Source organism: Necator americanus, chromosome I (genome assembly GCF_031761385.1).
Source record: "Necator americanus strain Aroian chromosome I, whole genome shotgun sequence".
In the NCBI taxonomy this organism is placed as follows: Eukaryota; Metazoa; Nematoda; class Chromadorea; order Rhabditida; family Ancylostomatidae; genus Necator; species Necator americanus.
In genome coordinates, this window is record NC_087371.1 from 7026183 (window position 1) to 7051594 (window position 25412).

At 42.0% G+C, this 25412-nt stretch overlaps 5 protein-coding genes across 7 annotated transcripts; 3 read left to right on the plus strand and 2 right to left on the minus strand.

The window, feature by feature from the left end:
- Window positions 1–1890: 1890 nt before the first annotated feature.
- RB195_004759 (uncharacterized protein) lies at window positions 1891–3582 on the plus strand (the record flags this gene model as incomplete). Its single annotated transcript, XM_064182743.1, has 6 exons — window positions 1891–2065; window positions 2125–2315; window positions 2388–2537; window positions 3184–3282; window positions 3374–3493; window positions 3562–3582. The coding sequence occupies 6 exons, from the start codon at window positions 1891–1893 to the stop codon at window positions 3580–3582; spliced, it is 756 nt and encodes a 251-aa protein (XP_064034010.1).
- A 525-nt stretch (window positions 3583–4107) lies between these two features.
- Window positions 4108–4920, minus strand: RB195_004760 (uncharacterized protein; the record flags this gene model as incomplete). Its single annotated transcript, XM_064182744.1, has 4 exons — window positions 4108–4219; window positions 4351–4399; window positions 4594–4596; window positions 4848–4920. 4 exons carry the CDS (start codon window positions 4918–4920, stop codon window positions 4108–4110), a joined length of 237 nt encoding a protein of 78 aa, XP_064034011.1.
- Window positions 4921–5622: 702 nt separating this feature from the next.
- On the plus strand, window positions 5623–10584 carry RB195_004761 (uncharacterized protein; the record flags this gene model as incomplete). 2 transcript variants are annotated; one of them, XM_064182745.1, is made up of 10 exons in its annotated part: window positions 5623–5699; window positions 7189–7265; window positions 8386–8511; window positions 8727–8843; window positions 8900–9045; window positions 9113–9228; window positions 9305–9362; window positions 9456–9551; window positions 9617–9676; window positions 10525–10584. In XM_064182745.1, the coding sequence occupies 10 exons, from the start codon at window positions 5623–5625 to the stop codon at window positions 10582–10584; spliced, it is 933 nt and encodes a 310-aa protein (XP_064034012.1). The 2 variants fall into 2 exon arrangements, with proteins under 2 accessions (XP_064034012.1, XP_064034013.1); XM_064182746.1 differs by lacking the exon at window positions 8386–8511 and adding an exon at window positions 6967–6992 and having other exon boundaries at window positions 5623–5685.
- A 690-nt stretch (window positions 10585–11274) lies between these two features.
- Window positions 11275–15286, plus strand: RB195_004762 (uncharacterized protein; the record flags this gene model as incomplete). The annotated part of the gene is made up of 11 exons (XM_013448802.2): window positions 11275–11390; window positions 12000–12115; window positions 12188–12306; window positions 12771–12875; window positions 12996–13157; window positions 13217–13336; window positions 13436–13543; window positions 13623–13718; window positions 13906–13986; window positions 14979–15056; window positions 15173–15286. 11 exons carry the CDS (start codon window positions 11275–11277, stop codon window positions 15284–15286), a joined length of 1215 nt encoding a protein of 404 aa, XP_013304256.1.
- A 3428-nt stretch (window positions 15287–18714) lies between these two features.
- Window positions 18715–21477, minus strand: RB195_004763 (uncharacterized protein; the record flags this gene model as incomplete). 2 transcript variants are annotated; one of them, XM_064182747.1, is made up of 1 exon in its annotated part: window positions 18715–21477. In XM_064182747.1, one exon carries the CDS (start codon window positions 21475–21477, stop codon window positions 18715–18717), a length of 2763 nt encoding a protein of 920 aa, XP_064034014.1. The 2 variants fall into 2 exon arrangements, with proteins under 2 accessions (XP_064034014.1, XP_064034015.1); XM_064182748.1 differs by having other exon boundaries at window positions 18715–21405.
- Window positions 21478–25412: the final 3935 nt, after the last annotated feature.

The window sequence follows — 25412 nt, forward strand, 5'->3', positions numbered from 1 at the left end:
AGAGGAACAGATAAGGAGAGCTCCTCCTTCCCCTTCCGCCGTCTGCACCACCACGGGAAATAGCGTAGTTTTAGTTATGTTCGGATAGTCGTGCTTTAGCAGTTCGAGATGAATGCAAGGACCCCAGATAAAGGCATCACCCCACGTATCTGAGGTGGTACAGATTCCAGGTGGAGTATTCGTATACGGGGTCGTAGATTATGGATAGGAGGGTGATTCCGTTCATTTCTTCCTAATTGCCGAAGAAAACGGGTCGGAAGACACGGCTTCGAGCGTTCCGGCGCACTATTTTCTACAGGAAGTTCGATTGGAGCGCGCCAGCCCTGTGCGGTGCCGCATCTTCCGGGCCGTTTTTTACGACAATTAGGAAGAAATGGACGGAATCACCCCCTCTCCATAATCTACTATCCCGTATAAGAATACTCCACCTGAAATCCGTACCACCTCAGATTCGTGTGGTGATGCCTTTAAGGTGGGACGATTGTTTAATCCCAGACACACGGCACTGTAGCCATAATTTGGCAGTTTGTCGAGTAGTAAAGCAAGTAAATGTTACACCTCAAAACTGTTCCGGCGCAGAATAGCTGGATCCGGTGGGTTGTTCTCGTTCTCGTTTACGTCCTCAGCAGAGGTGAACACTTGTATCTGTGTTTCCACTGATCGATGGGACGATAATCGATGGAAAGATGTTGTCTACAAACTCTTCGCCGTTCCTTTCTTGTTTTTGATTTTTTTTTTGCTGTTATGATTGTTCCATAGCAGAGGTCACAGCAAAATCCTTTTTCTTTCACTATTACGCTTACTCGCCACATCCACTGGGCCAGTACCACTGCCTACTTCCGCCGAGTCAAGCCGACACAACTCGTTCGGCAGCGATTTTATTTACGAAAAGTTCGGCGAACATATTGAAACAAAGTGAGCAGGGAAAGTGTTACGTTGTGCTTAGAATAGGGTTTCAGAATATTGCAATGTCAGTGGTATTTTATGACATTTCCGCTTTTGGTTTCCTTCGTAATCAGCTGCTGTCGTGAAATTGGGACGTATTCGGGCGCACGCAAGTTAGAGAACATGTGTGTTTGAACTGTAAAAAGTGCACAAGAACGACGTAAAGCACAGTGCACTTGCGTTGGCGGCTGCGCTCGAAGCATTGCGATGAAGGTAAGGATCAAGGGTGGATCCCCCATTCTATGCTGCAGTTCGCGATGATCCCACCTCGATTCCAACTGCTTTCTCCGCTGCGCCGCTTTGAGCGCAGCCGCTTGCGCAACTGCACCGGGCACAATGTCGTTTTAACCCTACTATAGACAGCGTTAGTTCTCGCGTTAAACTCAAGATTGTTTCGCAACATGTTGCATGTATCGAAAAGAAACTGCTTCAATTTTTTTCCTCGTTAATTCTTGGGTTTGTTCTAATCGATCCATTCTTCATTGCTTATAAGTGGTTTTTAAAGGCATCACCCCACGAATCTGAGGTGGTGCAGATTTCAGGTGGAGTATTCGTATACGGGATGGGAGACTATGGAGATTGGAGAGGAGGATGATTCCGTCCATTTCTTCCTAATTGCCGTAAAAAACGGCCCGGAAGATGCGGCGCCGCACAAGGCTGGCGCGCTCCAGTCGAACTCCCTGTAGAAAATAATGTGCCAGTACGCCTGAAGCCGTATCTTCCGGGCTGTTTTTTACGGCAATTAGGAAGAAATGAAAAATCACCCCCCTCTCCATAGTCTCCCATCCCGTATACGAATACTCCACCTGAAATCCATTCCACCTCAGATTCGTGGAGTGATGCCTTTAACGCTACCAATATTTCTTAACTACTAGCATCCATTTATAACTTTGTAATACAAATGTTCATTCCAGAACTTGGTAGAAATCTGAGCAGCGTAGTACAATGGCACGACCTTCTCCTCAAGTGCTACCCGATGAGGTAATCAGACCCACCCGTGGCCCTACAGAAACAATCGGAAGAGGCATTCGAACAGTTCTACTTGGTCCACCAGGATCAGGCAAGGGAACTCAGGCCCCCTTGCTAGCTGAAAGATATGAATCATGTCATTTATCCACGGGTATGATTACAATATTTTGTCCTTAATTTGGAGAAGACATTGGAGTAAGATGGTTACAGGCGATCTTCTACGTGCCGAAATAAGTTCGGGATCTGCACTTGGTAAGAAAATCAAAGAGTATGTTGATGAGGGCAGGCTTGTATCAGACGACATGGTCTGCGAACTTGTTGATGTGAATTTGAATAAGCCTGAGTGCCAGAAAGGTTTTATTTTGGATGGTTTCCCCAGGACTGTAGTACAGGCCGAAAAGGTAAATAGATATGCCACCGCTACGCTTCATCATTTGTTTCTTAGCGAAATCAAGCTACACACTTTTTTTTAGTTGGACGCTTTGTTAGAGAAACGAAAAGAGCCACTAGACACCGTGGTGGAGTTCCAAATCGATGATAGTTTACTTGAGCGCCGTATCACTGGGCGATTATTCCACGTCAAAAGTGGGCGTAGCTATCATGAGGAATTCAATCCTCCAAAGGTGATTTTGCCCCTTCCTCGAACGAGAATATCATTTTTTCACCTGGAAGAAGAATGGAAGAATATATATTTTGAAAGTGTAGAATTTGTGAATCATATGATTCGATACCAAGTTCGGATTTCCCTCAGAATAACTCAAAATTGATAGTATCCCGCGGCTTAAAGGCATCACCCCACGAATCTGGAGTGGTACGGATTTCCGGGGGAGTATTCGTATAACGGCTTCGAGCGTTCCGGCGCACTATTTTCTACAGGGAGTTCGATTGGAGCGCGCCAGCCCTGTGCGGTGCCGCATCTTCCGGGCCGGTTTTTACGACAATTAGGAAGAAATGGACGGAATCACCCCCTCTCCATAATCTACTATCCCGTATACAAATACTCCACCTGAAATTCGCACCACCTCAGATTCGTGGTATGCTGCCTTTAACTCGCAAGTGCGCCGTTGGGAATGACGGCTCCACTTTTTTGGGCCATCGACCTCGCTTTTATCATCTAACTCTTCTCTAACTTCTAGTATTTAAACCATCGATAAAATGGATCACTATAAATTGAGAATACAACTCCTTGTAGTTTCTTTTTCTCAGTAAATACACATTAACACAAAGTAACAAGAGACTAGATGCGTGAGGATCACTCTTGCTTTCCAGGTACCTATGAAGGATGATGTAACAGGTGAACCTTTGATACGACGCAATGATGATAATGTAGAAGCGCTACGTAAACGTATGGCCGCTTACCATAGCATGGTATGTAGAGCAATTTGATTTCGGCTTTTTTTTAGAATGAGACTTTTTTATGTTGATTTACATTTCCACTTGTTTGAAAGTGTTGATTAAGACAACGCCTCTGGTCGGATACTACCAAAAACGTGGAATCCATACTTTCGTCGATGCGAGTAAATCAATGGCTGATGTGTCGCTCAAACTCGATCAAATATTCGCCAAAATGACTGTGAAGGTAGTTTCCTTTTTCTTTCATTCACTTTTTTGTGTTTTTTCCTAGAAACGATGATAAATATTTTCTAGGACAAAGTTGCTTATGTCTGAGTCTGGAGAAGAGGAAGCAGTCCTCTTGTCGTTGCGTGCCTCGTCTTTGCCAAGAGATGGTTGTCAAGTTTCTGTAGATCTGCCTTAGTTTCACTAGTTAAGGGACCGTTTAATAATGTGATGTAGCAGTTTTGAAAGTGCCATTTTGTACACGTTTTGTTTGATTAATTTAGGGTACAAGAGCAATTGCCAAGGATTGATATTGTTTTAGTTTCGGGATTTAATCAAAGCGCATTCCTGAAGAAGATTTTGTTTCACTACAGGAAACACAGCTGAAACGCAGCCGAGCATGCGGTCGAGCTCGTACCTTTCTCTGAAAAGCAATGAATACATGCAATACGTTCGTATGCTAGGCTTCTTTTTGGAATAAATCTAAATGGTAGCCCGTTCCTAATGAAAAACATATATTGTTGGAAGGAAACATTACCAGCGCTTATAACATTATAAACAGCGTTTTTATTCCAGCAGAGTGATGGAAATGCTTAAAATAATGTACTAGGTGGCATACAATTAGGTCGAAAGGTTTCAAATTTTACTGAGGAATTCTTCACTCTTTTCACAATAACTTACGGAAAGAACTGTCCGCGAGTTCTTCTTAGTGGTCTTCTTCGCCTTTTTGGCCATTTTTTTTTCTCCTCTGGAATTTTTTCGTTACATATTCTCCTTTTGCTATTTCAATTACTTTATGAAAGCCGCATGCAGCGACACAAATGATCTTTTTATGATAGAAAATCTGTGAAGAAGAGAGTATAGATGGTATCAACTTACCTATTGTTAAATGAAGTTGGACGAGTTATGCGTGAATGTGAGGACTTTTCTGAAATGAGCCCAAATGTTGTGTTTTTTGCAAATGTAAATTTTCGAATTGCATAACTACAAAACTTTCACTTGGTTTAAAAGGCAATTCTACAACGGTAATATGCTAGAGGTACGAGATTAGTAGAAAAATAAAGGAAAAATGACAAATTTCACTGAGATTTTAAAAGACTAGCCAATCCGATCAAAACCTACCACCTCAAGTCTCGCTCGAGGACTAAATGGGAGATTCTCAGCTCTCTTGTTCGACGTGTTTACTGACTGCTAAACGTGTTTATCACGTTAAACAGTCTGTAAACATTGAAGTGACTGAGAAAGTAGACCTGAAACCCCTGATCAGGTTAAAGAGAGCATCTCCACGTATGAATTCATTAATCATTCATTCATTCATTCATCTCCGGAGAACACAGAAATCAAACTAATAAAGATCATATCAACACCATGTTTACCTGTAAACAAAGGAAATGCAATGCAGATAAATCCATCACGAAGGGATGAAGTAAAAGTCAAACACAGAGTCATGGTATAAAAAATGCCTTCAACGAATCTCCAAGTTGTCAGATTAGGAGAAAATTGTAGTTGGTTGTTGTTATGAGTGATTACGGATACCTCAATTGAAAAGTATTGTTACACTGCCACATATCGCTTACATAATGTTATCCATGGATTTTTGCGATACGTTGCAAAATAGAGCGGTTACTCGAGGATCTCTCTCACTCACTTAAGTATCCTAGATGTCTGAAATATTAGAAATGATACTTTGTTGCAGCACTTTTTGGCGTTCATTCGATTCCGGATGAAAAGGTCCCAGATCTTATAAAGCTTACATAACTTCCTCAATCAAAAATATCATCAGAGGAGCGCAGGAGAAAAAAAAAACCGTCCAAGCGGATTTTCCAAGAGAAACCTCAACAAGCGAGATGGAAAACGCGAATTTCCGAAGATTTCTGCAAATTTCAATACATTCTCTCGAATTACATTAGAGTCAAAACGACATGAAGCACGGTGTCGTTTCGCAAGCGACCACTAGCGGTCGAAGCGGAGCGGTTGGAATCGAGGGACCTTGTTAGCACCATCCTTCGCTGCAGTTCGGTGGATGGTCCCATATGGGTTTCAACCCCCAACTTCATCGCGCCGCTTCGAGTGCAGCTGCTTACGCATTTGCGCCGTGCTTTATGTCGTTTTGATCCTACTATAATCGTGAAGATTCAGACGACTGCAGAGATGAATATTGCTCGGACTTCCATCGCAGCCACTAGCCCTACAGCTCAAATTCGAGCGAAGCCGGTCACGCAATTGCGGTAGGCTTCAGAGCTCGTATCCAACAAAATCCTTCCAGTTGGATAAACTTGCTCCAGCGGAAAAGTGTGCCTTGATCGAATACACTGCTATCCAAGAGAAATTAGAGCGCGGACAAACATATCACACGCAAAAAACTCGTTCACGTTCGTTTTGTTCTCGTTCTGGAAATCATTCTGCAACAAACCACCGGGTCCTGCAGCGAATTGTATCGAGTTCGCATCAGGAGACCGTATAGATAGTATTGGAGAGCAACGAAGTCGCCCTCCAATACTATCCATACGGTCTCCTGATCTAAATTGTTTCGTTTTCATCGTATATATCCTCCAAAGGAAAGTTACATTGGACGCGGGATCAGGTCATTTTGATCCCCCACTACAGTGTGAGGATTTCCCTCAAGCAGACATTCTAGAACAATCGGCAATCACCCGGAGTATCACGCACTCCGGGTCAAGACAACAAAGGTCACATCAAGCAAGATCTGTCCGTCTGCGCTCTTTACTTCTGAGCTCGTATTCAATACACATATTTGTCTTTGGGAGGATAAATGCGAGGGAGACGAAACCACTTAGACGACTTCTTTATCCTTACGTGTCATCCAATACTATTTGGTGATCTTGCCGACGCAAACTCGGTGCAACGGCACTTCTTTCCGGGACCTAGCCGTCTGTTGCATGAACATTTCCAGTGCTAAGACGTGTGGAGACGTAGTTTTGCAGCGTGTTCGCGGAGAAACCACTATCGGCAGCAGACAGCAATGTATCCAAGCAAGGCACATTTTTTTTTCGCTGGAGCGCGCTTATCGAACCGGAAAGGCTCTATTGGGCCCAGGATCCAGGAGGGCCGGAACTCTGCGAGGACCACATGCCAGAAGCCCTCGGGTGGTGTTCCATCTGGATCTAACTGTGGCAAATTCCCCACAACTTCTCCCTCGGATATTGTAATCCACCGATCCACGGGGATCCGAGCGCACGGATACGGCATTCGCGGCGCGGATTTCAAATTTCTGCTGCGTACCTCGTTTGTTCGCTGCGTATCGGCGCGCCGACGCGTTGCGAGCGGCGAGAGTCAGGCGCGAGAGCGACCGGCGATCAGTGCTCCTCTGCGTCGTCTGGACGCACTCTTTTTTTCAATTGCGCAATTCTTCTTTTCGAAATTAGTAGTTGCTATCTAACGATGATTTATGAACATCCAATTCTATACGTGCCATTGTGACCGGTTTAACATGTTGTCGTTCGCTAAACACATCTTTTCTACAACCGCACACAGATTCATGTATTATCGAATGTATTTGGGTATGTTTATCATGTACAGTTCTTCATTTTAGCATCTATTCATTCGTCTATATGCGCTCACGGGAAGATGTTTTCTATTTGTAGCATTTTTATCGGCACTTAGTCATTCTGACCACACAACGTTTACAATCGTAGACGACGTATTGAATGAGTGTGCCGCCAACAAACATTCCCATTGATTTTAGTGTTTTTTCAGTTTCAAACCTGTGATGTCAGAATCGAAGCCTGCTCAAGTTTTACAGTTGGAACCTGCTAAGGAGCTGGTTTTCCAAGGTATGGTAACAGTTTCGTATATGTTAGTCATACAGTTCTTATATCTTTCAGATCCATCATATTATTAGCGTTCTACAAGTCTAACATAAGTTTCTTTTCATAATTTAGCTCTTTTCTAACTGTTTGCTTCTTGGGGTTGATGCTGAAGTTGTTCAGATCACCTCCGCAGTTGCTGAACTTGCCATACGTGCACGCATTAGTGGAACTTCTTTCCCTTATTATTAATCCATTAGTTATTTAAACTCTTCGTTTATGAGCCAGTTCATACTTTACGGACCAATGCTTACCTCTCGTTATGGCGCGAATCTAATTCGAGAGATGAATCATCATAATCAATGCATAAATATCGCGTTAGTTTTGAATTTGGGTTTTTCATAAAGAAGCACTTTTACAAAATAGGTGATCTGAATTTTAAGTTAGCTCGTTTGAACATGAACGATCCACCAAGGTGAGAGATCCTGCTTCCGAGGAAATTCTTTTCTCTCGGCTTTATGGGGATTTTTGCTGATCGGTGTGTATTTTTTCAATAAACCGATTTGAATCCATCCATCACCCATAACAAAAAAAAAAAAACATCGGACTATGTTAGCTGTTTGGAGTAATTCCCGCTCAGTAAGGAGGTCATGGAAAGTTGAGTGCTTTCCCGGGATTTGACGAACAAGCCTGAAAATGGTATCAAATTCTAAAAGTTCTAGTATGAGACCGCAACTTGCGAGAGATTGCTTGAAATGGCACAGTGACAGGATCAACGAGCTACTAATGCAGAGTGTAGTTTTTCAAATCCTAGATGTGCCATGATTTCCTCCTTCGTTTAACCATCTACTATGAATTATTGGAATACGATTTTTTTTGGCAGACTTTTGTTAGAAGCAAATCATATTAATTTAAACACCGTGCGCGTGTGCGCGAACCCCCCCCCCCCTCTCAATTGTGAGGATGTAAGTTTGAATATTAAAAATCTTTCTTCTGCTCTCAAGTGTTTTTCCAATCTGTAGAGTTCGATGTTTTGAAATTTCCATGATATGGACACCCAAATATTATTCATTTATGCTTACCTTTGAACTGTACAATCAATGGAAATCAACACGTTTTCCACGTTTATCGATCTTTTCTTCTGCAGTTGAAAGTGTTTGGATTATTTTTGCGCTTGATCCAGACATTGTTTGCTGTCGTGATCATCGATTTAACGATGATCTTCTTAACGGTTGTTTCACCTTTGATGGCGATGTGCATAAATTTTCACGAAGTGCGTGAACGCCGTTCTCCAGATCATGAAAAGTTGATTGAAATTGCATTCCTTCCTTTTATGTAGCTTCAATCCACTTGTCTATGCGCTAATGTAGTTATCTCCTCCCATACGACGTGTTGTCGGATTAATGTGCGTTGACGTACTGTTCTTCTTTTGCTATTTAGATAATTGTTCTAGCACTTGAGAATGTCATTTCGAACATTTCTTTGAAGGCCCTTTCACTGACATTGTCAATGCCCATCTGCAATTGAAGAACCCAACGGAAAAACCAGTTTGTTTCAAAGTAAAAACAACTGCTCCGAAGCAATACTGTGTACGCCCTAACTCAGGTAAGCGTTTCATACATATATTACAATCGAATTTCGTATTCATACCTTTATTGAAGGTGTTTTGCCGCCAAGCAGTTCCAAAACCATCACAGTCATGTTGCAACCGATGGATGGTGTTCCTACTGACGTAGGTCGTCACAAGTTCATGGTTCAGACTTGTTTCTGCCCTCCTGGTGAGGTAGATCTCGATAATATTTGGAAGGTAATCTCTACTTTCAGAATGCTATATTTTTTTTGTTGCTGTAAACCTTCAAGTTATGAACTTTCAGACGATTTCTCCTAATGAGCTTATGTACAGCAAATTAATGGTTGTATTCCAACAACGTACAGGTGAACATGCAGGCGCAATCAAGGAGGAAGCCCCATCTGCTGTCGGTTTTACAAGGTATGCCATGTCCCGTCTTTTTTCGACGTTTATTAATGAGTGTGTTTGTGAATGTATAGAAGACCTCCTGTTTTAGCCCAATGAACGCAGGTAACGCCCGAGCATCTGCATCTCCGGGAGGAAATCGTGTAGCGGTCAGTATAGTACTAAATCAAGTCTTTTCAATAGTTTGTTTGGTTGTGTTGGAGATCTTCCGGAAGAATTCGTAGAAATCTTCAATTTTTTAGGAACTTGAGGAGAAATTAAAGAGTGAAACTGAATTACGGTTGAAGTCAGAAAAAGATCGTGTATTGCTTCAGCGCGATCTCGATGAATTATTTAGTGTAAGTTCTGTGTTCTTGTTGTCCGTTTGTCCATTTTTTTCGACCTAAAGTATAACGTTGTTTAGAAACATGCTAAGCTTCAGCAAGCTATGCAGTCTCCTGATAGTGGCATGCCAACGTTACAGGTATTATTTTTGTTTCTTAACTTCTGTGCAGAATTCAGTTTTTGTAATTAACACAAGTTTGAAGAGAAAAATTTGATGATCTAGAGAGCAGTGAGGCGTTCCTGAATTTCGCTTTTTTTCAATTCTGGGGTTTGATTTCTACGTGGTGCTGCGTCATCGGCGTTGCTCTTGTTTACCGTGTATTTTACATCTGTACATGGTATTCCGTATGTTAATCTATTCTCACTGCCTGATGTGCAGTAGTACATTAGTATTGATTGAAATTCATTTCTCATTGCAATATGTGCCAATGATGTACATGCAACATTTTCTTCTACCAAAACTTTTTTGAATTTTTTTGTTTTGGCTTTTTCCTGGATTTCCAACCATTATCATTACAAGATAATATATTATATTATAGATGTAGATATAGATTTATTAGAAATTCAGTGAATTTTCGAGATAAGAACCTCTTTCCTTTTAGCGTCTTAGCAAAATATTTCGATATCTTTCCTGTGAAGGAATAATGAACATTTTGCTAACATCAATATCTGGCCGCATAGGAGCAAGAAGACGATTTTTAATATCCATTGATTTCTGCTGCAAACATGATATTATCTCCGCGAATTAGTATTTAAATGTTGTAGCATGTGTAATTGTGTTAAGATTTCGGGAAGAATCTTTCCGTCGTATTTATTTGATATTTAAAGAAAAAAATCCGTCAGAGGATGCGTTTGACGTTATGCGTTTAACAAAAACAGCGTGACTGTACACGGAGGAAATTTCTCTACACCCTGTTTTTTCGGGAGTTTCTTACGTTACACATGTTGTTGAGCACATTAAAACAGATTGAATTGTTGACATTATAGGTGATTTTGCTGGCAATCGCAGCTCTGCTGGTCGGTCTGATCGTGGGCAAGCTGTTCTAAGAAGCTCCGGAAAGTTCGCTTAGCCACATTCCCGGACCTGCCTTCAATATCCGTTTACTCCCAGTTTCCCTCTTAGTTTTTTTTTTCTCCGAATTTACCATGCTTCCTCTCATCATGGCTAGTTTTGTTCCATTTAGAAGACGAAATCGCTTCTCATTCACAGTGTCTTTCTCAGTACACTAAGAATAGGGAACTTGCGATCTGATAACGGAAGTTACTTTACAAATCTCGAATTTAGCCCACATCACCAACATACACAAGTGCACCGGTTGATTGTTTTTTCTTATTTGCCGCCCGGTTATAGAAAATATAGAAAGGAAAAGACTAACGTTATGACTGTGTTAGGTGGTATAGTTATCCGGCACCTTTTCTTTAATTCTACGTGAGTACGATGGATGTCATGTAGAATTACGTGGGTATCGGTGACATCTTCTTCATTCATTTCTCTCCTTTTTGTTTTGTATTATTGGCCTGCTTATGTAATTGTGCTCTCAAACAGTTTTGTAATATATTTGAAATTCTATTTATTATATAAAAATCGCATTTTGCGGATATATAATCGTGTGGTTTGCATAGGGTTGGTGAAACCCAATACTTTTCCACGTCTTCGAATTTCATTATGAGTGAATCCTTAGCTTACTTAAAATTTCCTCGCAAAAAACTAGTTTCAGTTACTGATCTAGCTCAGAGATGTCAGGAAAGAAGAGAAGAAATATTGAGCCAACGGCAGAAGACCTGTCTGGAGTGGAGTTCGAGAGTTCTGAAGAAGTGGAAGTAATTCCAACGTTCGATGCTATGGGATTGAGGTGAATTGACACTATTCCTTAGAATTTACAATGCGAACATTTACATTTACAATGTTTGGCATTTTATTATATATACATATGTATCTGCGCAGTAATTTAATTTTTATTTAAATATATAACACCGGCATTTATGTTTGCATGCTGTGGCAGATCCGTTGCGTTCGCTTCAACACATTGGTTTTCTCTTGTGTTCTACTTTCCTTGTGCAACAAAACACGTTGCAGTCGTTGTATTGAACGCGTGTAGAACTGAATAGGATTTTCTAGGTTGTTTCAGTTAGCAAAGATTCCTCGCAGTGCGCATATCCCGATGTTTCTGGAGGGCATCTTGCATCGAAAATCTTCGCAAACGCATTTTTTCAACTCCTCTTCCAGCAAAAAGACTCTCAAACTTCCTTTTTCAGTTGTAGAACGCTGATTTCGCTGCTTTTTTTTTCTTTGGTGAAAAGTGTGTGCAGTAGGTGAAGAGCAAGTACCATCGTATTACTCTACAAAACTAAAGGTGAAAAGAAATTAAAGATTCGCCAACTGTGATTTGCTCCTAGTGTTTACATGATTATATTCAAATTGAGAAACCTCTTGTGATGTGGTTAACATTTTCATGGTTAAGAGAGCCACTTCTTCGCGGCATATATTCGTACGGTTTTGAAAAGCCATCGGCTATTCAACAACGTGCTATCAAGCCGATTCTGAAAGGTCGTGACGTCATCGCGCAGGCTCAATCCGGTAAGGGAGCAATGCTGTGATATATTTTATGAATTCTTTCCGAAATTCTTTTTATGAAGGGTCTCTGTTCAGGTACTGGAAAAACTGCAACATTCTCGATTTCTGTTCTGCAATCAATCGATACAGATCTGCGTGAATGTCAAGCACTGATTTTGTCCCCGACTCGCGAGTTGGCTGTACAGATCCAGAAGGTGATTTTTGAGTACTGCTGCAGCAAACTGTAGGGTAATCGAAAACTTTTCTATGTATTCTGTTCAGGAAGAGGATGAAACATTCAGATGATTGTGAGATTAGTTGTTAACTTGAGTTTCATTGAGTGTAGCGTTGTAAAGTAGACACGAAGTAGATTCAAAATGAGCGACTCCTTTATTGACTCATGAAGAGATAAAATAGTTAGGAGAGAAATGAGGATACATCTTTTAAACTATAACAATTTTTTTACTCGAAATATCGCCCATTGAGTTGGTTGTTTTCATTGTACCTTGGGTTTACGAAAGCTTGGGGAATGATTGAGTCTTTCGCATCGCAACATTCTTCAATTTAAAATTGAAGTAAACTAAAGTGGGATCCTCTTCAGGAGCTATGCAGTTGGTGATGGAAATTGCACTAAATTATGTCGCGGCGCAGTAATTAATTGTAATTTCTGTTTATTCAGGTTGTTCTTGCCCTCGGAGACTACATGAACGTGCAGTGCCACGCATGTATTGGTGGGACGAATATTGGAGAGGATATCCGAAAACTGGACTATGGGCAACATGTTGTGAGTATTATTTTCGTTGAAAAAAGAGCCATTGCTTTTACCTATGGTATCTTGCCATAAATTCTCTTCGTGTTGTCTATAGAACGGAGGTATTTCATAAATACTCCCTATTTGATTAAGGTATCCGGAACACCAGGGCGTGTTTTTGATATGATCCGTCGACGCAATCTCCGCACTCGTTCCATAAAGTTGCTTGTCCTTGATGAAGCTGACGAAATGTTAAACAAAGGATTCAAAGAGCAGCTGTATGACATCTACAGATACCTTCCACCTGGGGCTCAGGTGAATCGTATAAGATTGTTTTAGTTTTATGATTAACATTCAAGTAGTTTTTGTTCTAGGTCGTATTGCTTTCTGCTACGCTCCCTCATGAAATCCTCGAAATGACTAGCAAGTTTATGACTGATCCCATAAGAATTCTTGTAAAACGTGATGAGCTGACGCTAGAAGGTATTAAACAGGTGCGTACGATAACTTCTACAAGACTTTCTAGGACTTCTTTCTTCGACCCATTTCAACGTTAGTTACACTTATTTGCACTGTATTTGCCTCCTCTTCAGTTCTTCGTTGCCGTTGATTGTGAGGAATGGAAGTTCGACACACTTGTGGACCTCTACGATACTCTCACCATCACTCAAGCAGTACTTTTCTGCAATACTCGTAGAAAGGTTGAATATTTCATAATTTGGTGTACTTGTGTTGCGTTGTCGAGTCTCTTGTCTCCAAAAATGCTCTGTTTTTGTTAAGGTTGATTGGTTAGCTGAAAAGATGAAGGAAGCGAACTTCACAGTCTCCTCCATGCATGGTGATATGGAACAAAAAGAACGTGAACAAATCATGAAGGTATGATCATCAGCATCAGCTTAGATTCACAAGAAAAAAAAAAAACACATTCATATTCATCTAAGATTTCCATGTAATTTTCACCATCTGCTTTTTGTTTCGTGAAGTCCTTTTTACGAATTAATTCGTTACTTATCAGTGCGTTTGTAGAACTAGCCTGACTTCTATCAACAGTTATTGTTTTTAGGACTTCCGTGCTGGAAACAGTCGTGTGCTCATTTCTACTGATGTATGGGCTCGTGGGCTCGATGTTCCACAGGTTTCACTTGTAAGTTTGCTGAAATCATAGTAGCTTTCCAGTGTTTTAAACGATCCGAACGAATTTGTGAATTTGTTTGGGTTGAGTCATCAGAAATGGTGACTATCCCGGAATTTGTAATAATTTGTCTGAATGTAGGAAAGTTTGGAACCATAGGTACGATAGGGAGAGTCTTCTCAGGTGAGGGGGTCTGTCTCATGGGATGGGGATCCCTTCAAATAAAGGGGTTGGAGAACCTGCTCCTACTATGGCATATATGTTTAATATTGGAGTACTCAAATACCGGCCATCTCGTTCGGGACCAAATCTTAATGAGCTGCTCTTTTTGTAATTTGGTTTCTCGGTTCTCAAAGCTCGAATGTAAAGCTTGCGAAAACGCTAAAATTGAAAAAAAAACTGCGGACAAGTTCATGTGTCTGAAGATTCACTGTCTTTTGAAATCCATAGTTCCCAAGTCTCGATATATATTAGTAACTGAGATGTATTTCTTCCTTTAACATAAGCCTTCATTTTTGTTTCTATTCTTATTTACTTTTAACTTTTTCTTTTCATTCCGCTCATCTATAGCTGCAACATAAAATATAAAATGGAACTTGACTTTTCTTCTTGGAAATTAAACACTTATTTAGTCTGTTGGAAGTATTTCTTTGATGCTTTGATTTGATGGTTTGCGCTAATAATGCAAGTGCACATGCGTGTTACTTAGTGAATATTATTTCTACAATAATGTTCACGGTGATACCTATGAATTGTTTTTACTCCAACAAATCACTGCCCAAAATTGCGATTGTTATTAGAAAAGGTAGTAAGGAAGGGAAGAAATGGTTGAAAAGACGTTTATAGACGGCCATTAAAGGGTAGAACAGGTGCTCCTATATGTAGTGCTTTACAGTTCTATGGAATTTTTCTTCGTTTTCGTAATCTATTTTGAACTATTTAAGAATTGAATTTTAAGGGTACCTTATTCTCAGACTACGTCGCTCATAGTCGCTCAATTTCAGGTGATCAATTATGATCTGCCGAACAATCGTGAGTTGTACATCCATCGCATTGGTCGTTCAGGCCGTTTCGGAAGAAAGGTTAGATCTCTGTTCATACAATGTTCCTATTCTATGTAGCAAGAGCATTGTATATTTTTTTTTTGTAACTAGCTTTGAATTCCGGTAATGAAGTCAAAGTTCGGTCGTCATTCTAGGGTGTGGCGATCAATTTCGTGAAACACGATGATGTGCGCATTCTTCGCGATATTGAGCAGTATTATTCGACCCAAATTGACGAAATGCCGATGAATATCGCCGACATGATTTGAAGTTTCCGCCCATTCCCACGTTCAGTAATTCTTTGTTATCTCTACAATTGTAGTTGGTTGTACGGTTTACTGTTTTGTGTGTTAGTCAGTTTTGTGACCTCAGAAAGGAACACACAAGTGTATATCAACAGATTTCTTCATAATGATCAAGTTTTCGTTTTCTGTTGTTTTTTTTAATATGGTAAGTACGACATCAGCGCTTACTATCGATTGGCGGCCGAGACCGCAACCAACTTGTTCTTTGTGTGCTTGTGACGCATCAGTTTCTTCTCTTCATCTATTTCCGCGTCATCGGCTCTGCAGTGTTTACATTTTCTCGTACTGAGCCCGCAAATGTATGTTTCTAAAATGACTATCGTTGAGTTACTGAATTCCATATTGTTCATTCATGTATTAAGGCTATTTACATTTTTGTTGTGACATACTTCTGGATGTCAATAATAATATTTCAACAAATGTGGTAATGCTTATCAAGAAGCTGTGAGGATTACTAGGATATCGAACAGACAAGTTCCTTTCCATAATTTAATATTCATTTCTATTTCGGCTAGTTGTTGGAATAAAAAACCTGGGAAACAGTGTTGAAGTAGTAAACTGCTAAGACTCTGCTAATACGATTTGCTCTTCTTTAGGACTGGTTATTTATTATATATTTATTTATTTATTTTACATACTCCTGGTTTCTTAGTTATTCTGAACTAATGATATGTTCATATGGGATTCAAATAGATTATGGATAGGTCGTCAGCTGAACACGTTAAAGATATAGTCTCCAATTCCACGAGGGTACAACATTTCTGCTGGGAGTACGTCAAGTTCTAGAATCGTCTTTGGATCGTGTTATAGGAATGGTTTAGAGGAGATTTGATACCCGTTTGCATAAAGCCTTGGATTCGGAATATTAGGGCCTAATTCCACGAAAGAACTCATTCTGTATGCACAAGACGTAGTGTGCGACTGCAGAAAGATCATATACTGTATATGTGTGCACTTTGCTTTAGCATCCTTCATCCAGACTAGACGTTTCTCCATCTCCAACACTGTTTTACAGCTTTCTATTTAGTTGAGGTTGGAATTCATCTAAGTCGTTTCTTTCCATGAATGGACATGTTATTCAGCCTAGATACTGTAAGAAGGCACCAGCTTCATCATGGGATCGCGCGATAAACTTCTTTCTACCTATGAAATACTTAATGTGAACCATTATAATGTTCCAAGAAAGCTCAAAGAATAAGTAACTGGATAAGCTGATTTTGTGAGAAGAAATCTAGTTTTTATAGTGTGAACGAGTTCTCAACATTTCTGAGCCCTGATTTGAAGCGGTGGAATTTCGGTTTCCTAAAAAGATGCGGCTACAAGTAGTGTTTAAAAAAAGGTTTGATAGCAGAGCGATATGATGCTGCGTTTTTTTTAAGAAGTAAAGAGATAGAGAAAGAGTAGAGTAAGAGAAAGAATGTGGAGAAACAGATTTTATAAGAAGAAATTTAATATTAAGAGTGAGGACGAGTGCTGAATGTTTCACTGGAAGCCTGAGGGAGCGCTTTTTTTTTTCTGAATCTTGCCTGTAGCTATATTTTTCCACTGGAGATTGTTCAAGGGCACATCTAAATAGCTCTTACTTACAATGTTATTATTAAGATTACTCGTGATATCGTTTTAAGACTGAGCAGATAATGCAGTGCGTCAACAATTCTTCTTCATATTCCAGAAAAATTACTTGTTAAACCTCGGCGAATGCACCAAATCCGTCAACTCTTTCTGAAAATCACCTATAAGCAATGTATTTGATCCTGGTACATTGAAGAAACATTAAAGGCATCACCCCACGAATCTGAGGTGGTGCAGATTTCAGGTGGAGTATTTGTATACGGGATGGGAGACTACGGAGAGGGAGGTGATTCCGTCCATTTCTTGCTAATTGCCGTAAAAAACGGCCCGGAAGATGCGGCGCCGCACAAGACTGGTGCGCTCCAATCGAACCTCTTGTACAAAATGGTGCGCCAAAACGAATGAAGCCGTATTTGCCGGGCCGTTTTTTACGGCAATTAGGAAGAAATGGACGGAATCAACCCCCTCTCCGTAGTCTCCCATCCTGTAAGAAACATTAAATATCGCGATCATAATGACGAACAAAATATTATAATATAAATATACTATATTATGTAAACATACCAAATATATTATTAATATATAAATATAGCATTCGTTCTCCGCGCTCTCTTTTCCCAGATGTCGTTCTGCTCACCGTTCACATTTTTCGAAATGTAGTTGCCGGTCGTAAGGCATCAACCGGGTAGTTACATTCAACCGTGCCCTCTTTGGCTTGTACTTCGGCGCACAAAAAAGAAAACGTCCATGGCACAGAAAGACTGTAGGTCGCGTAAAAACGTCCATGGAGCACAAGGATTGTAGCTGATTTCGTTGTTAATCGTCGTTAGATCGTTTCATTCGCATAATGGCTGCTGCTCCTGCTGCTAACTTGGTGTTTCTTGGCGATTTTCGACTCCGGTTGTTGCGTGGCCGAACTTTGCAACGAAGTCCAAGGAGGAATTTGACAAATGGATTGTTGATCGTTGAAGGAGCGACCTTGCCCCAACCACGAAAATCCTCGTAAAATCACGAAATAGGCGAACGCGAACAGCGTTCATGAAGGCTAACCCAATGGCATTCTTTAGGGCCACCAACTTGCGAATACAAATACAATACAAATGAAAATGTGTGAATAAAAATTGTTGGATGTATGTTTGGTGATTGTGGATTGCTATGGAATCCATTATCGATTCTTTTTTTCTTCTTCGGAATTACTACATGGTATGAGTTAGCTATTCACTTCTGGTAATCTTGTCTGGAACGTTTGGTAAAGTTGAACCTGTAGTAGCTCCAACTCTGCCTTCATTTTCTTTTAGTAGTTTTGGCGAACATGTCGTGGATCCTCGGGAACTAATGTTTAGATTTTAGGGCCCGGATTGACTCAGCTATTTACTTGCATTTATGACCTATCCATTGATGAACTATCACCTTCTTAAATGCTTTTCTGCGTTTGAAATGGGAAAGCAGTTTGTCACTTAAGGAAGAAATTTCTGCTCTATGGAGGATTTTGCGCGCCATACAGGTACAGTACTGCCAAAGCAGTACAAGAAAAGTGGACAAAGACGGCTAAGCACCTCATACAACTACCCTAACACCCACCTCTCTCCCTCTTCTTCTTTTTCTTCTTCCTAGCGTTTGTCCCGCGTTGTTGCAGGGTCCGCTTTTCTGCTTCTTGTCTTCCATTTGGTTCTATCCATTGCATCAGCCGTACACAAACGTGCATCTATCATATCCAGCTTCACACGGTCTAACCAGCGAATCTTTGGCCTCCCGCGCGGCCTCACTCCTGAAACGTCGAGCTTCAGAGCGGTTTTGGCAACGGAATCTTGCTCCCGCCGCTAGACGTGACCAAACCATCTCAGTCGCGCCTCCTTCATCTTCTCAGTTATCGGGACGACGCCGAAGATGGAACCTACAGTGTCGTTGGATAATTTCTCTTTTAGCGTTACACCTATCGTCCACCTCAACATCCGCATCTCCATAGCGTGCAGCACTCTTTCCAAGGCTTTCGTTGTCGGCCAGCACTCGCATCCGTAAAGGGCAACAGGACGCACAACCGTCCTGTAGATCTTCGACTTCAGTCGAACAGGGACTTTCTTGTCGCACAGTACCCCTGTTGCCATTTTCCATTTCATCCATGCAGCATTAACACGTGCTCGACCTTCTTGATCAATGTCGCCTGTGGAAGTCACTTTGGATCCAAGGTACTTGAAACAGTTCACCTTGTTTAATTCGGTGCCATCGACATGAATTAAACCATCCTCTATCCTTGGTCTGCACTCCATGTACTCAGTTTTTGATGTGTTGAGGCGCAATCCATATTGCTGCAGCTGATCCTTCCAAGACTGCACTTGTTTCTGAAGATCATCTCGAGACTCCGACGCGAGCATGACATCGTCGGCAAAGAGTAGAGTCCACGGATGCTGCTTCTGGATTTCCTTCGTTATCGTGTCCATGCACAGTATGAACAGCAGAGGTGAGAGGGATGAACCCTGATGAACCCCTACTTGTACAGGGAATGGCCTGCTTGTTCCAGCAGCACATCGTACAACGCTGGTAGGCTTCGCATAAAGTAGCTTCGTCCACCGCACATATTCATCTGGTACTCTATGCGACCTCATGGACATCCATAACAGCTCATGTGGGACACGGTCGAAAGCTTTCTCGAGATCGAGAAAAGCAAGATGCACACTGCGGTTCTTCTCTCGATGTTTCTCCAGGAGGATTCGGACAGCATGGATAACATCTATAGTGCTGCAGTCCTTCACAAAGCCGCACTGGTTGAGTGAAACGCTAACAATTTTCCTCAGACGAGCTTCCAGGACACGCTCAAAAACCTTCATCGTATGGCACAGCAGTCGTATAGGCCTGTACGAGGTGCAGCCAACAATGTCTCCTTTCCCTTTCCAAACAGGCACGGTCACGGAAGTTTGCCAAACGTCTGGAGTCCGTCCTTCTGCAACGATCTTGTTAAATAGAGTTGCGAGCCACATGGACCCTCGATCTCCTAGCAGCTTCCAGATATCAGCAGGTATGTCATCAGGACCGGTTGCCTTGTTCGACTTCATTTTTGCGAGGGCAGCACTGACTTCGACGGCAGTAATTGGTAGAACAGGACCCTCGACGCTGGGAACGGTTGGGATGGGAGGATGACAGAACTCTTCGTTACACAAGTGATTGTAGTACTCTCGCCACCTCTCCAGGATCTGACCAGAGCGGCGCAGAACGGCTCCATCAGCTCCCTTAACGATCTTGGTGTGCTCCATATCCAACGTTGAGCGATGACGTGCTCTGACTAAACGATACACTGCTCGCTCGCCTTCTCTGGTATCAAGCATGTCGTACACAGTTTTATAGCGGTCCGACTTCGCCTTGGAGACTGCCTTCTTAGCCTCCCTCTTCGCCGCTAGGTAAGCACCCCGATCCTCAGGCTGACGCGTCCTCCACCAGAGCTTATACTTGGACTTCTTCTCACGAATTGCCGCCTGAACTTCCTCGTTCCAAAACCACGTAGCCTTTTGTACCTTTGGCTTACCTAGAGTCGTCTTTCCCAGAGTGTTTTCCGCGGTCAAGCGTATAACGCTGGAAGTAGACGACCACATTTCCTCCACACTACGAGTAGGGTGGGGAAGTGTAGATGGAGCCACGGACGCGAAAAATACCTCCTTTCGATCCTTCAGATTCCACCATTTGATGCGCTGTGTTTCAGTCCTTGGATGTCTCTTCCTTGGACGGGAGATTTTCAAGTCCATAACGAGCAGATGGTGTTGGGCAGCGACATGGTCTGTAGGGATGACTTTTGAATCCTGCAGAAGTCGGCGATCTCGTCGGCGTAACATCCAGAAATCTATTTGTGTTTCACGACCGCCGCTGGTGTACGTGATCAAATGTGATTTTCTTTTCCGATACTGCGTGTTAGCAATGATCAAGTCACTTGCAACAGCATACTCCAGGATTCGCAACCCGTCGTCGTTACGAGCTCCATAGCCGTATCCACCATGACAACTCTCGAATCCGTCTTTCCGGGAACCGACATGTCCGTTGAAGTGTCTTCCGATTAAAAGTACTCCTTCGCTTTCCAGGGATTGGACGTACCGCTCCAGATCCTCCCAAAAGCTTACCTTCTCTTCTTCACTACAGTCCGCCTGTGGCGCATAAGCAGAGACGACTCGCAATTCCACTTCTCCTGTATCTACTTTTACAGCCATCAAGCGATCCGATAGTCGATCCACCGCTGTGACGCTATTTCTAAACGACTCGTTCAATATGATACCAACGCCATTGCGATTTGATGTGCCGTGGTAGATCAGCTTGTAGCCATCGCCTAATTCCCTTGCCTTGGAGCCTTTCCAGCGAGTCTCCTGTACACAACATATGTCAACACGGCGTTTTCTGAGACTGTCTGCCAGTTCACGACTTCTTCCAGTAAGCGTCCCAACGTTAAGTGTTGCCAAGCGCACTGGATGTTGCTGGCGATGGCGGACTAACTTCTTTGGCCGGCTTCGTCCTCTAGCCGGTAGCCCTCGCATATTTGCCACATTGCCCGGGCGAGGACAATGCGCGTCGCTTCTGGGGTACGCCCTAGCTTCTGAAGAACACATAGTAGACATTAGCAGTATGACGCGACGGGGGTGTTGTCCTCGGTCGGCTTGTCGCACTAGCAAGCTAGCAGCCTGGCACCGGAATCGTCGTACTACCTCCTCACTTAGCTAGCCTGTAGCCTTGGCCCAAGGACCGGGCTACTAGCCGGACACCTTTGTGGCATGGTTGAACCTGCCGAGACGAAGTCTCGCCACCATAGCTGCCCGACGGCCAGGGCCACCGCTGCGCCGCTTTGAGGCGTGAGGTAGGATTTGCAGCAGACCCACCTCTCTCCCTCTGCCTTCTTCAAAAAAGAAAAAACGTCCATCAGAAACGTTCGAGCAAATAGTCGGGCAAAAACGACATGAAGTACGGTGCAGTGGCGCAAGCAGTTGCGCTCGAAGCGTTGCGGCGGAGCGTAGCCGTTGGAGTCGGGGCGGGACCGTCGCGAACTGAAGAAAATGAACTCTACCGCACCGCTTCGAGCGCGACCGCTTTCACAACTGCACCGAGCTTCGTGTCGTTTTTACCCGAGTATAAAAAATTCGTGGCAATTGTGTTCCCGTTCTCCATTTTATATAATTGCCAGCGACCACTTGCCAGCAATTTCTACATGTCGTTCTTTTTTTGTGCTAAGTTATCATAGATTTACATATTTTCTTGTCAATCAATGTCTTGTTCAGTCGCCGTCAATTGTGTCGGCGCTACGCATTCCTCGGCGCAGGTGGGGCGGATACCGCCTCTGCTGATCGATATGACGACATTCGATAACAAGGAAGAATCTCATTACGACTGTGACTATGGAGTGGTCCTAATTATACATAAATGCTCCAAAAAAGAAACCAATTTTAAAAAGGAAGGAGGAGCTCCGATGGCTTTACCGGCGTCATCACCCTATCGATTATCGACCTATCGATCAACGTAGTCGGTACAAGTGCCCGACTCCGTCGAGTGCTTAACTCAAATAAAATCAGTTCTGCACTGCTTTTTTGATGTTGTAACCCTTTTTGCGCTTCAAAGTAGGTATTTGTTCATTTTTTGGTCCTCACTACTTTAGGACTGACAGATGATTGTGGATCGTACGTAAGTTGTCGAAATGCAGGAGGAATTGCAAGAAATTTTCCATCAACTTTTCCTTTTCTGCGTTTACTTTGTGAATTAGTTCCTTTTAGCGATTAAGAAGGGGGCGGTACTGTGTTTTATGTTGCCCCCAGGGGACGTTTGGTGTTTGGTCAGGTGTTCAGTGTTGGTGCTGCTTTTGCCGCTTTCACCGCTATGCTCAAAATAATTATTGTCGTTCTTTGTGGACAGATTTAAAATAATTGTTTTTCATAGCTTTCAATCATGATTGAAATTTAGAGAACAAAAATACCCTTTTTTAATCGGAACATCCCAAATTAGTAAACAAAGAGAACACCGTGTTGTTGAGTTGTTGATCAAAACAGTATTTATTTTTCTAGCGCTATCTGCACTTGTCTTTTTTCGTCTTTGCTCGACTTTTTGGGTAATCCACACAACTCTTCCGGGCCTGAAATTATTGATTCCCCCTCTCATGTCAACATGCTAGTTCCTGGTTTTGGTATAGTGGAGTGGAGGACTAGTTAAATTGCCTTTGTTTTTGTTAAATTCAATATAACGAAAAATGAAGGGGATTTTCTAGTTTCAGAAACACAGAAACTATTATTTGGCTGCAATATTGTTCATTATTCAACGAAACGTGCAATTTTTCCAGGCGTCATTCGGTGATGTGTTGAAATGACAAATGCTCGCCATTACTGTTTCTTAAAACATTCGGAATCATTTGCTTCTTTTTTCCCCCTGAGACGACTATGTTTTCGGTCTTAATTTTTTCAATAACGTACCTACATCAGTCACGTAACGGGATTTTTGACGTAACTGACAGATGAATAAAGATAGAATTTGGAGGAAATGCTGTAAATTTTCGTTTTTTTTCCTCTCCTTTTCTTTTTTTTTTTGTTGAACTTTCTCTTTTTTGTCTTTTGGTTTTGATGCTACAACTCTACTTTGTATATCATAAGCTTGCCTTTTGGGCTTGGATAAATCTGTGGTCCGATAAATCTGCGCCCTTTAGCCTGTACAAACTCAAATTCCGAGTAACTCCCCCTCCTTCTCCTCTCCCCCTCTCCCTCTTTTCGTAGAAATTCAACAAAGCAAGCTGCTTTCGTGACGCATTATTCTGACATTCCATGTGTCTCGAAATTGCCACTAAGAACTACCTACCTGTCATCAGCTGTCAAGGGGAAAAAAAGAACCCTCATTTCCGAGTTCACAGCACAGTCGATAATGTCAGCACCGCACGAGTGAGTGATGAGTTCACTTCAGAAACAAAAAGGAAATAAAGGAAAATTGAAATTAAACCAAATATGAGAACGATTCGTTCTTGTATGAACCTTGTACCTTGTATGAATTGTATGTATTGAACCAAGTATAACAACGATTTCCTCCGATGAATCTCGATGCATCAGGAGATTCATCATATTTAAGGAGAACATGTTTTTACTTCATTTTCTCGAATTCCACAATCGATAGCTAACAACGCTGCGTGCAATCAAAGCCTTTTTTATATCTTCTGGCATGTTGATGTTACTATTTTGTTGCATTGTTACCGTATACTAGTGCATTTTTCCCATGTGTATTGCTACGCTACGCACTGCCATCTAAGGGGAATCAATATTTCATAGGTATAATCCTGGTCTTCACACCTTCTTCACAGAACGGATTTGGATAGGAATGTTCACCTAAATTTTAGCGTATATTTCTAGCAGTCTATCCTCTACAACCAACGAACCACATAAACAATTTTAGAAACGGGTCATAACAACCTAAAAGTGATGGAATTGTGTGAGTGGTTACGATCGAGATAGGACCATCGTTTGCTCCATTCGGAAAGCATGGATGAATAGGGGTCTCATCGCGCCATTTCGAACGAGCCCAGCTGTCTACGCAATTCTACAAGGCTTGGTTTGACGCGACGGTATAATAGGGCCAAGACGACTTGAAATGCGGTGCAGTTACCGTGTTTCATGTCGTTTTTTCGCGATGGTCCCAACTCGATTCCAGCCGTTTTTCCGCTTCGGACGCAGCCGTTTACGCAGTTGCACAAGGCTTCAACTCATTTTGAAGCCACTGTAGCTTCTATTCCGAAATGAAAGTTTTGCTTTTGCGTATTTTCATGTCGACCATTAACAACCTAACTCTAATTGAATCTTCGTCACAGCTGCTAGCAATTCGTAACCATTCCATCTTGCGTATGAAAATATGGATATCGATTACAGTGATCCAGTCACATATGTGCTATTAGGGAACGATAATTCGCTATTTTCGCTCTTCCCTGCGTTGTCCGTGGAGCAATACGCCTATAATATGACTACGTACATCTTCTTCAAAATTCTTTTCATCCGTAAGCTTCTCTCAACTGCAGCGCTACTGGAAGCCGATAAATGTGGCTATAGTTCGTTTAAGAGTCGTCTAATAGAGCTTTTTGAGTGAATACATGCATGAAAATGTGTTCGGGCTTGTTCGACATTTTTACGACTGCGTGGTTCACTGGTGCGACACGCATTCGTCAACGTGTTTAGCAAATTAGTCCGTAGATACACACATGGGTTATTAGCCGACTGCTCACGATGTCAAGGATGTGGTAAGAATTGTGGTTGCATGTGTTTTGTCGAATTATTCCCTTTAATTACATGTACGGATATAATTCTTCAGTATTCGCGTCGATTCCCCGTTGTTTTCGGCTCTGTGCTATTTACAAACGATGCACATCTGTACGAATGGAGAATTGAGTTATTTTTTGTGTGGAAACATTTCAGGTTTTGAGGAGTTACGTTCATCGCATCGCACTTACACTAACTGTTAGTTCATTTGTCAGATTTAAAGAGAAAGAATAGTTTTTATTTGACGGTGGCTCGTCCACTATCATATTTCATTC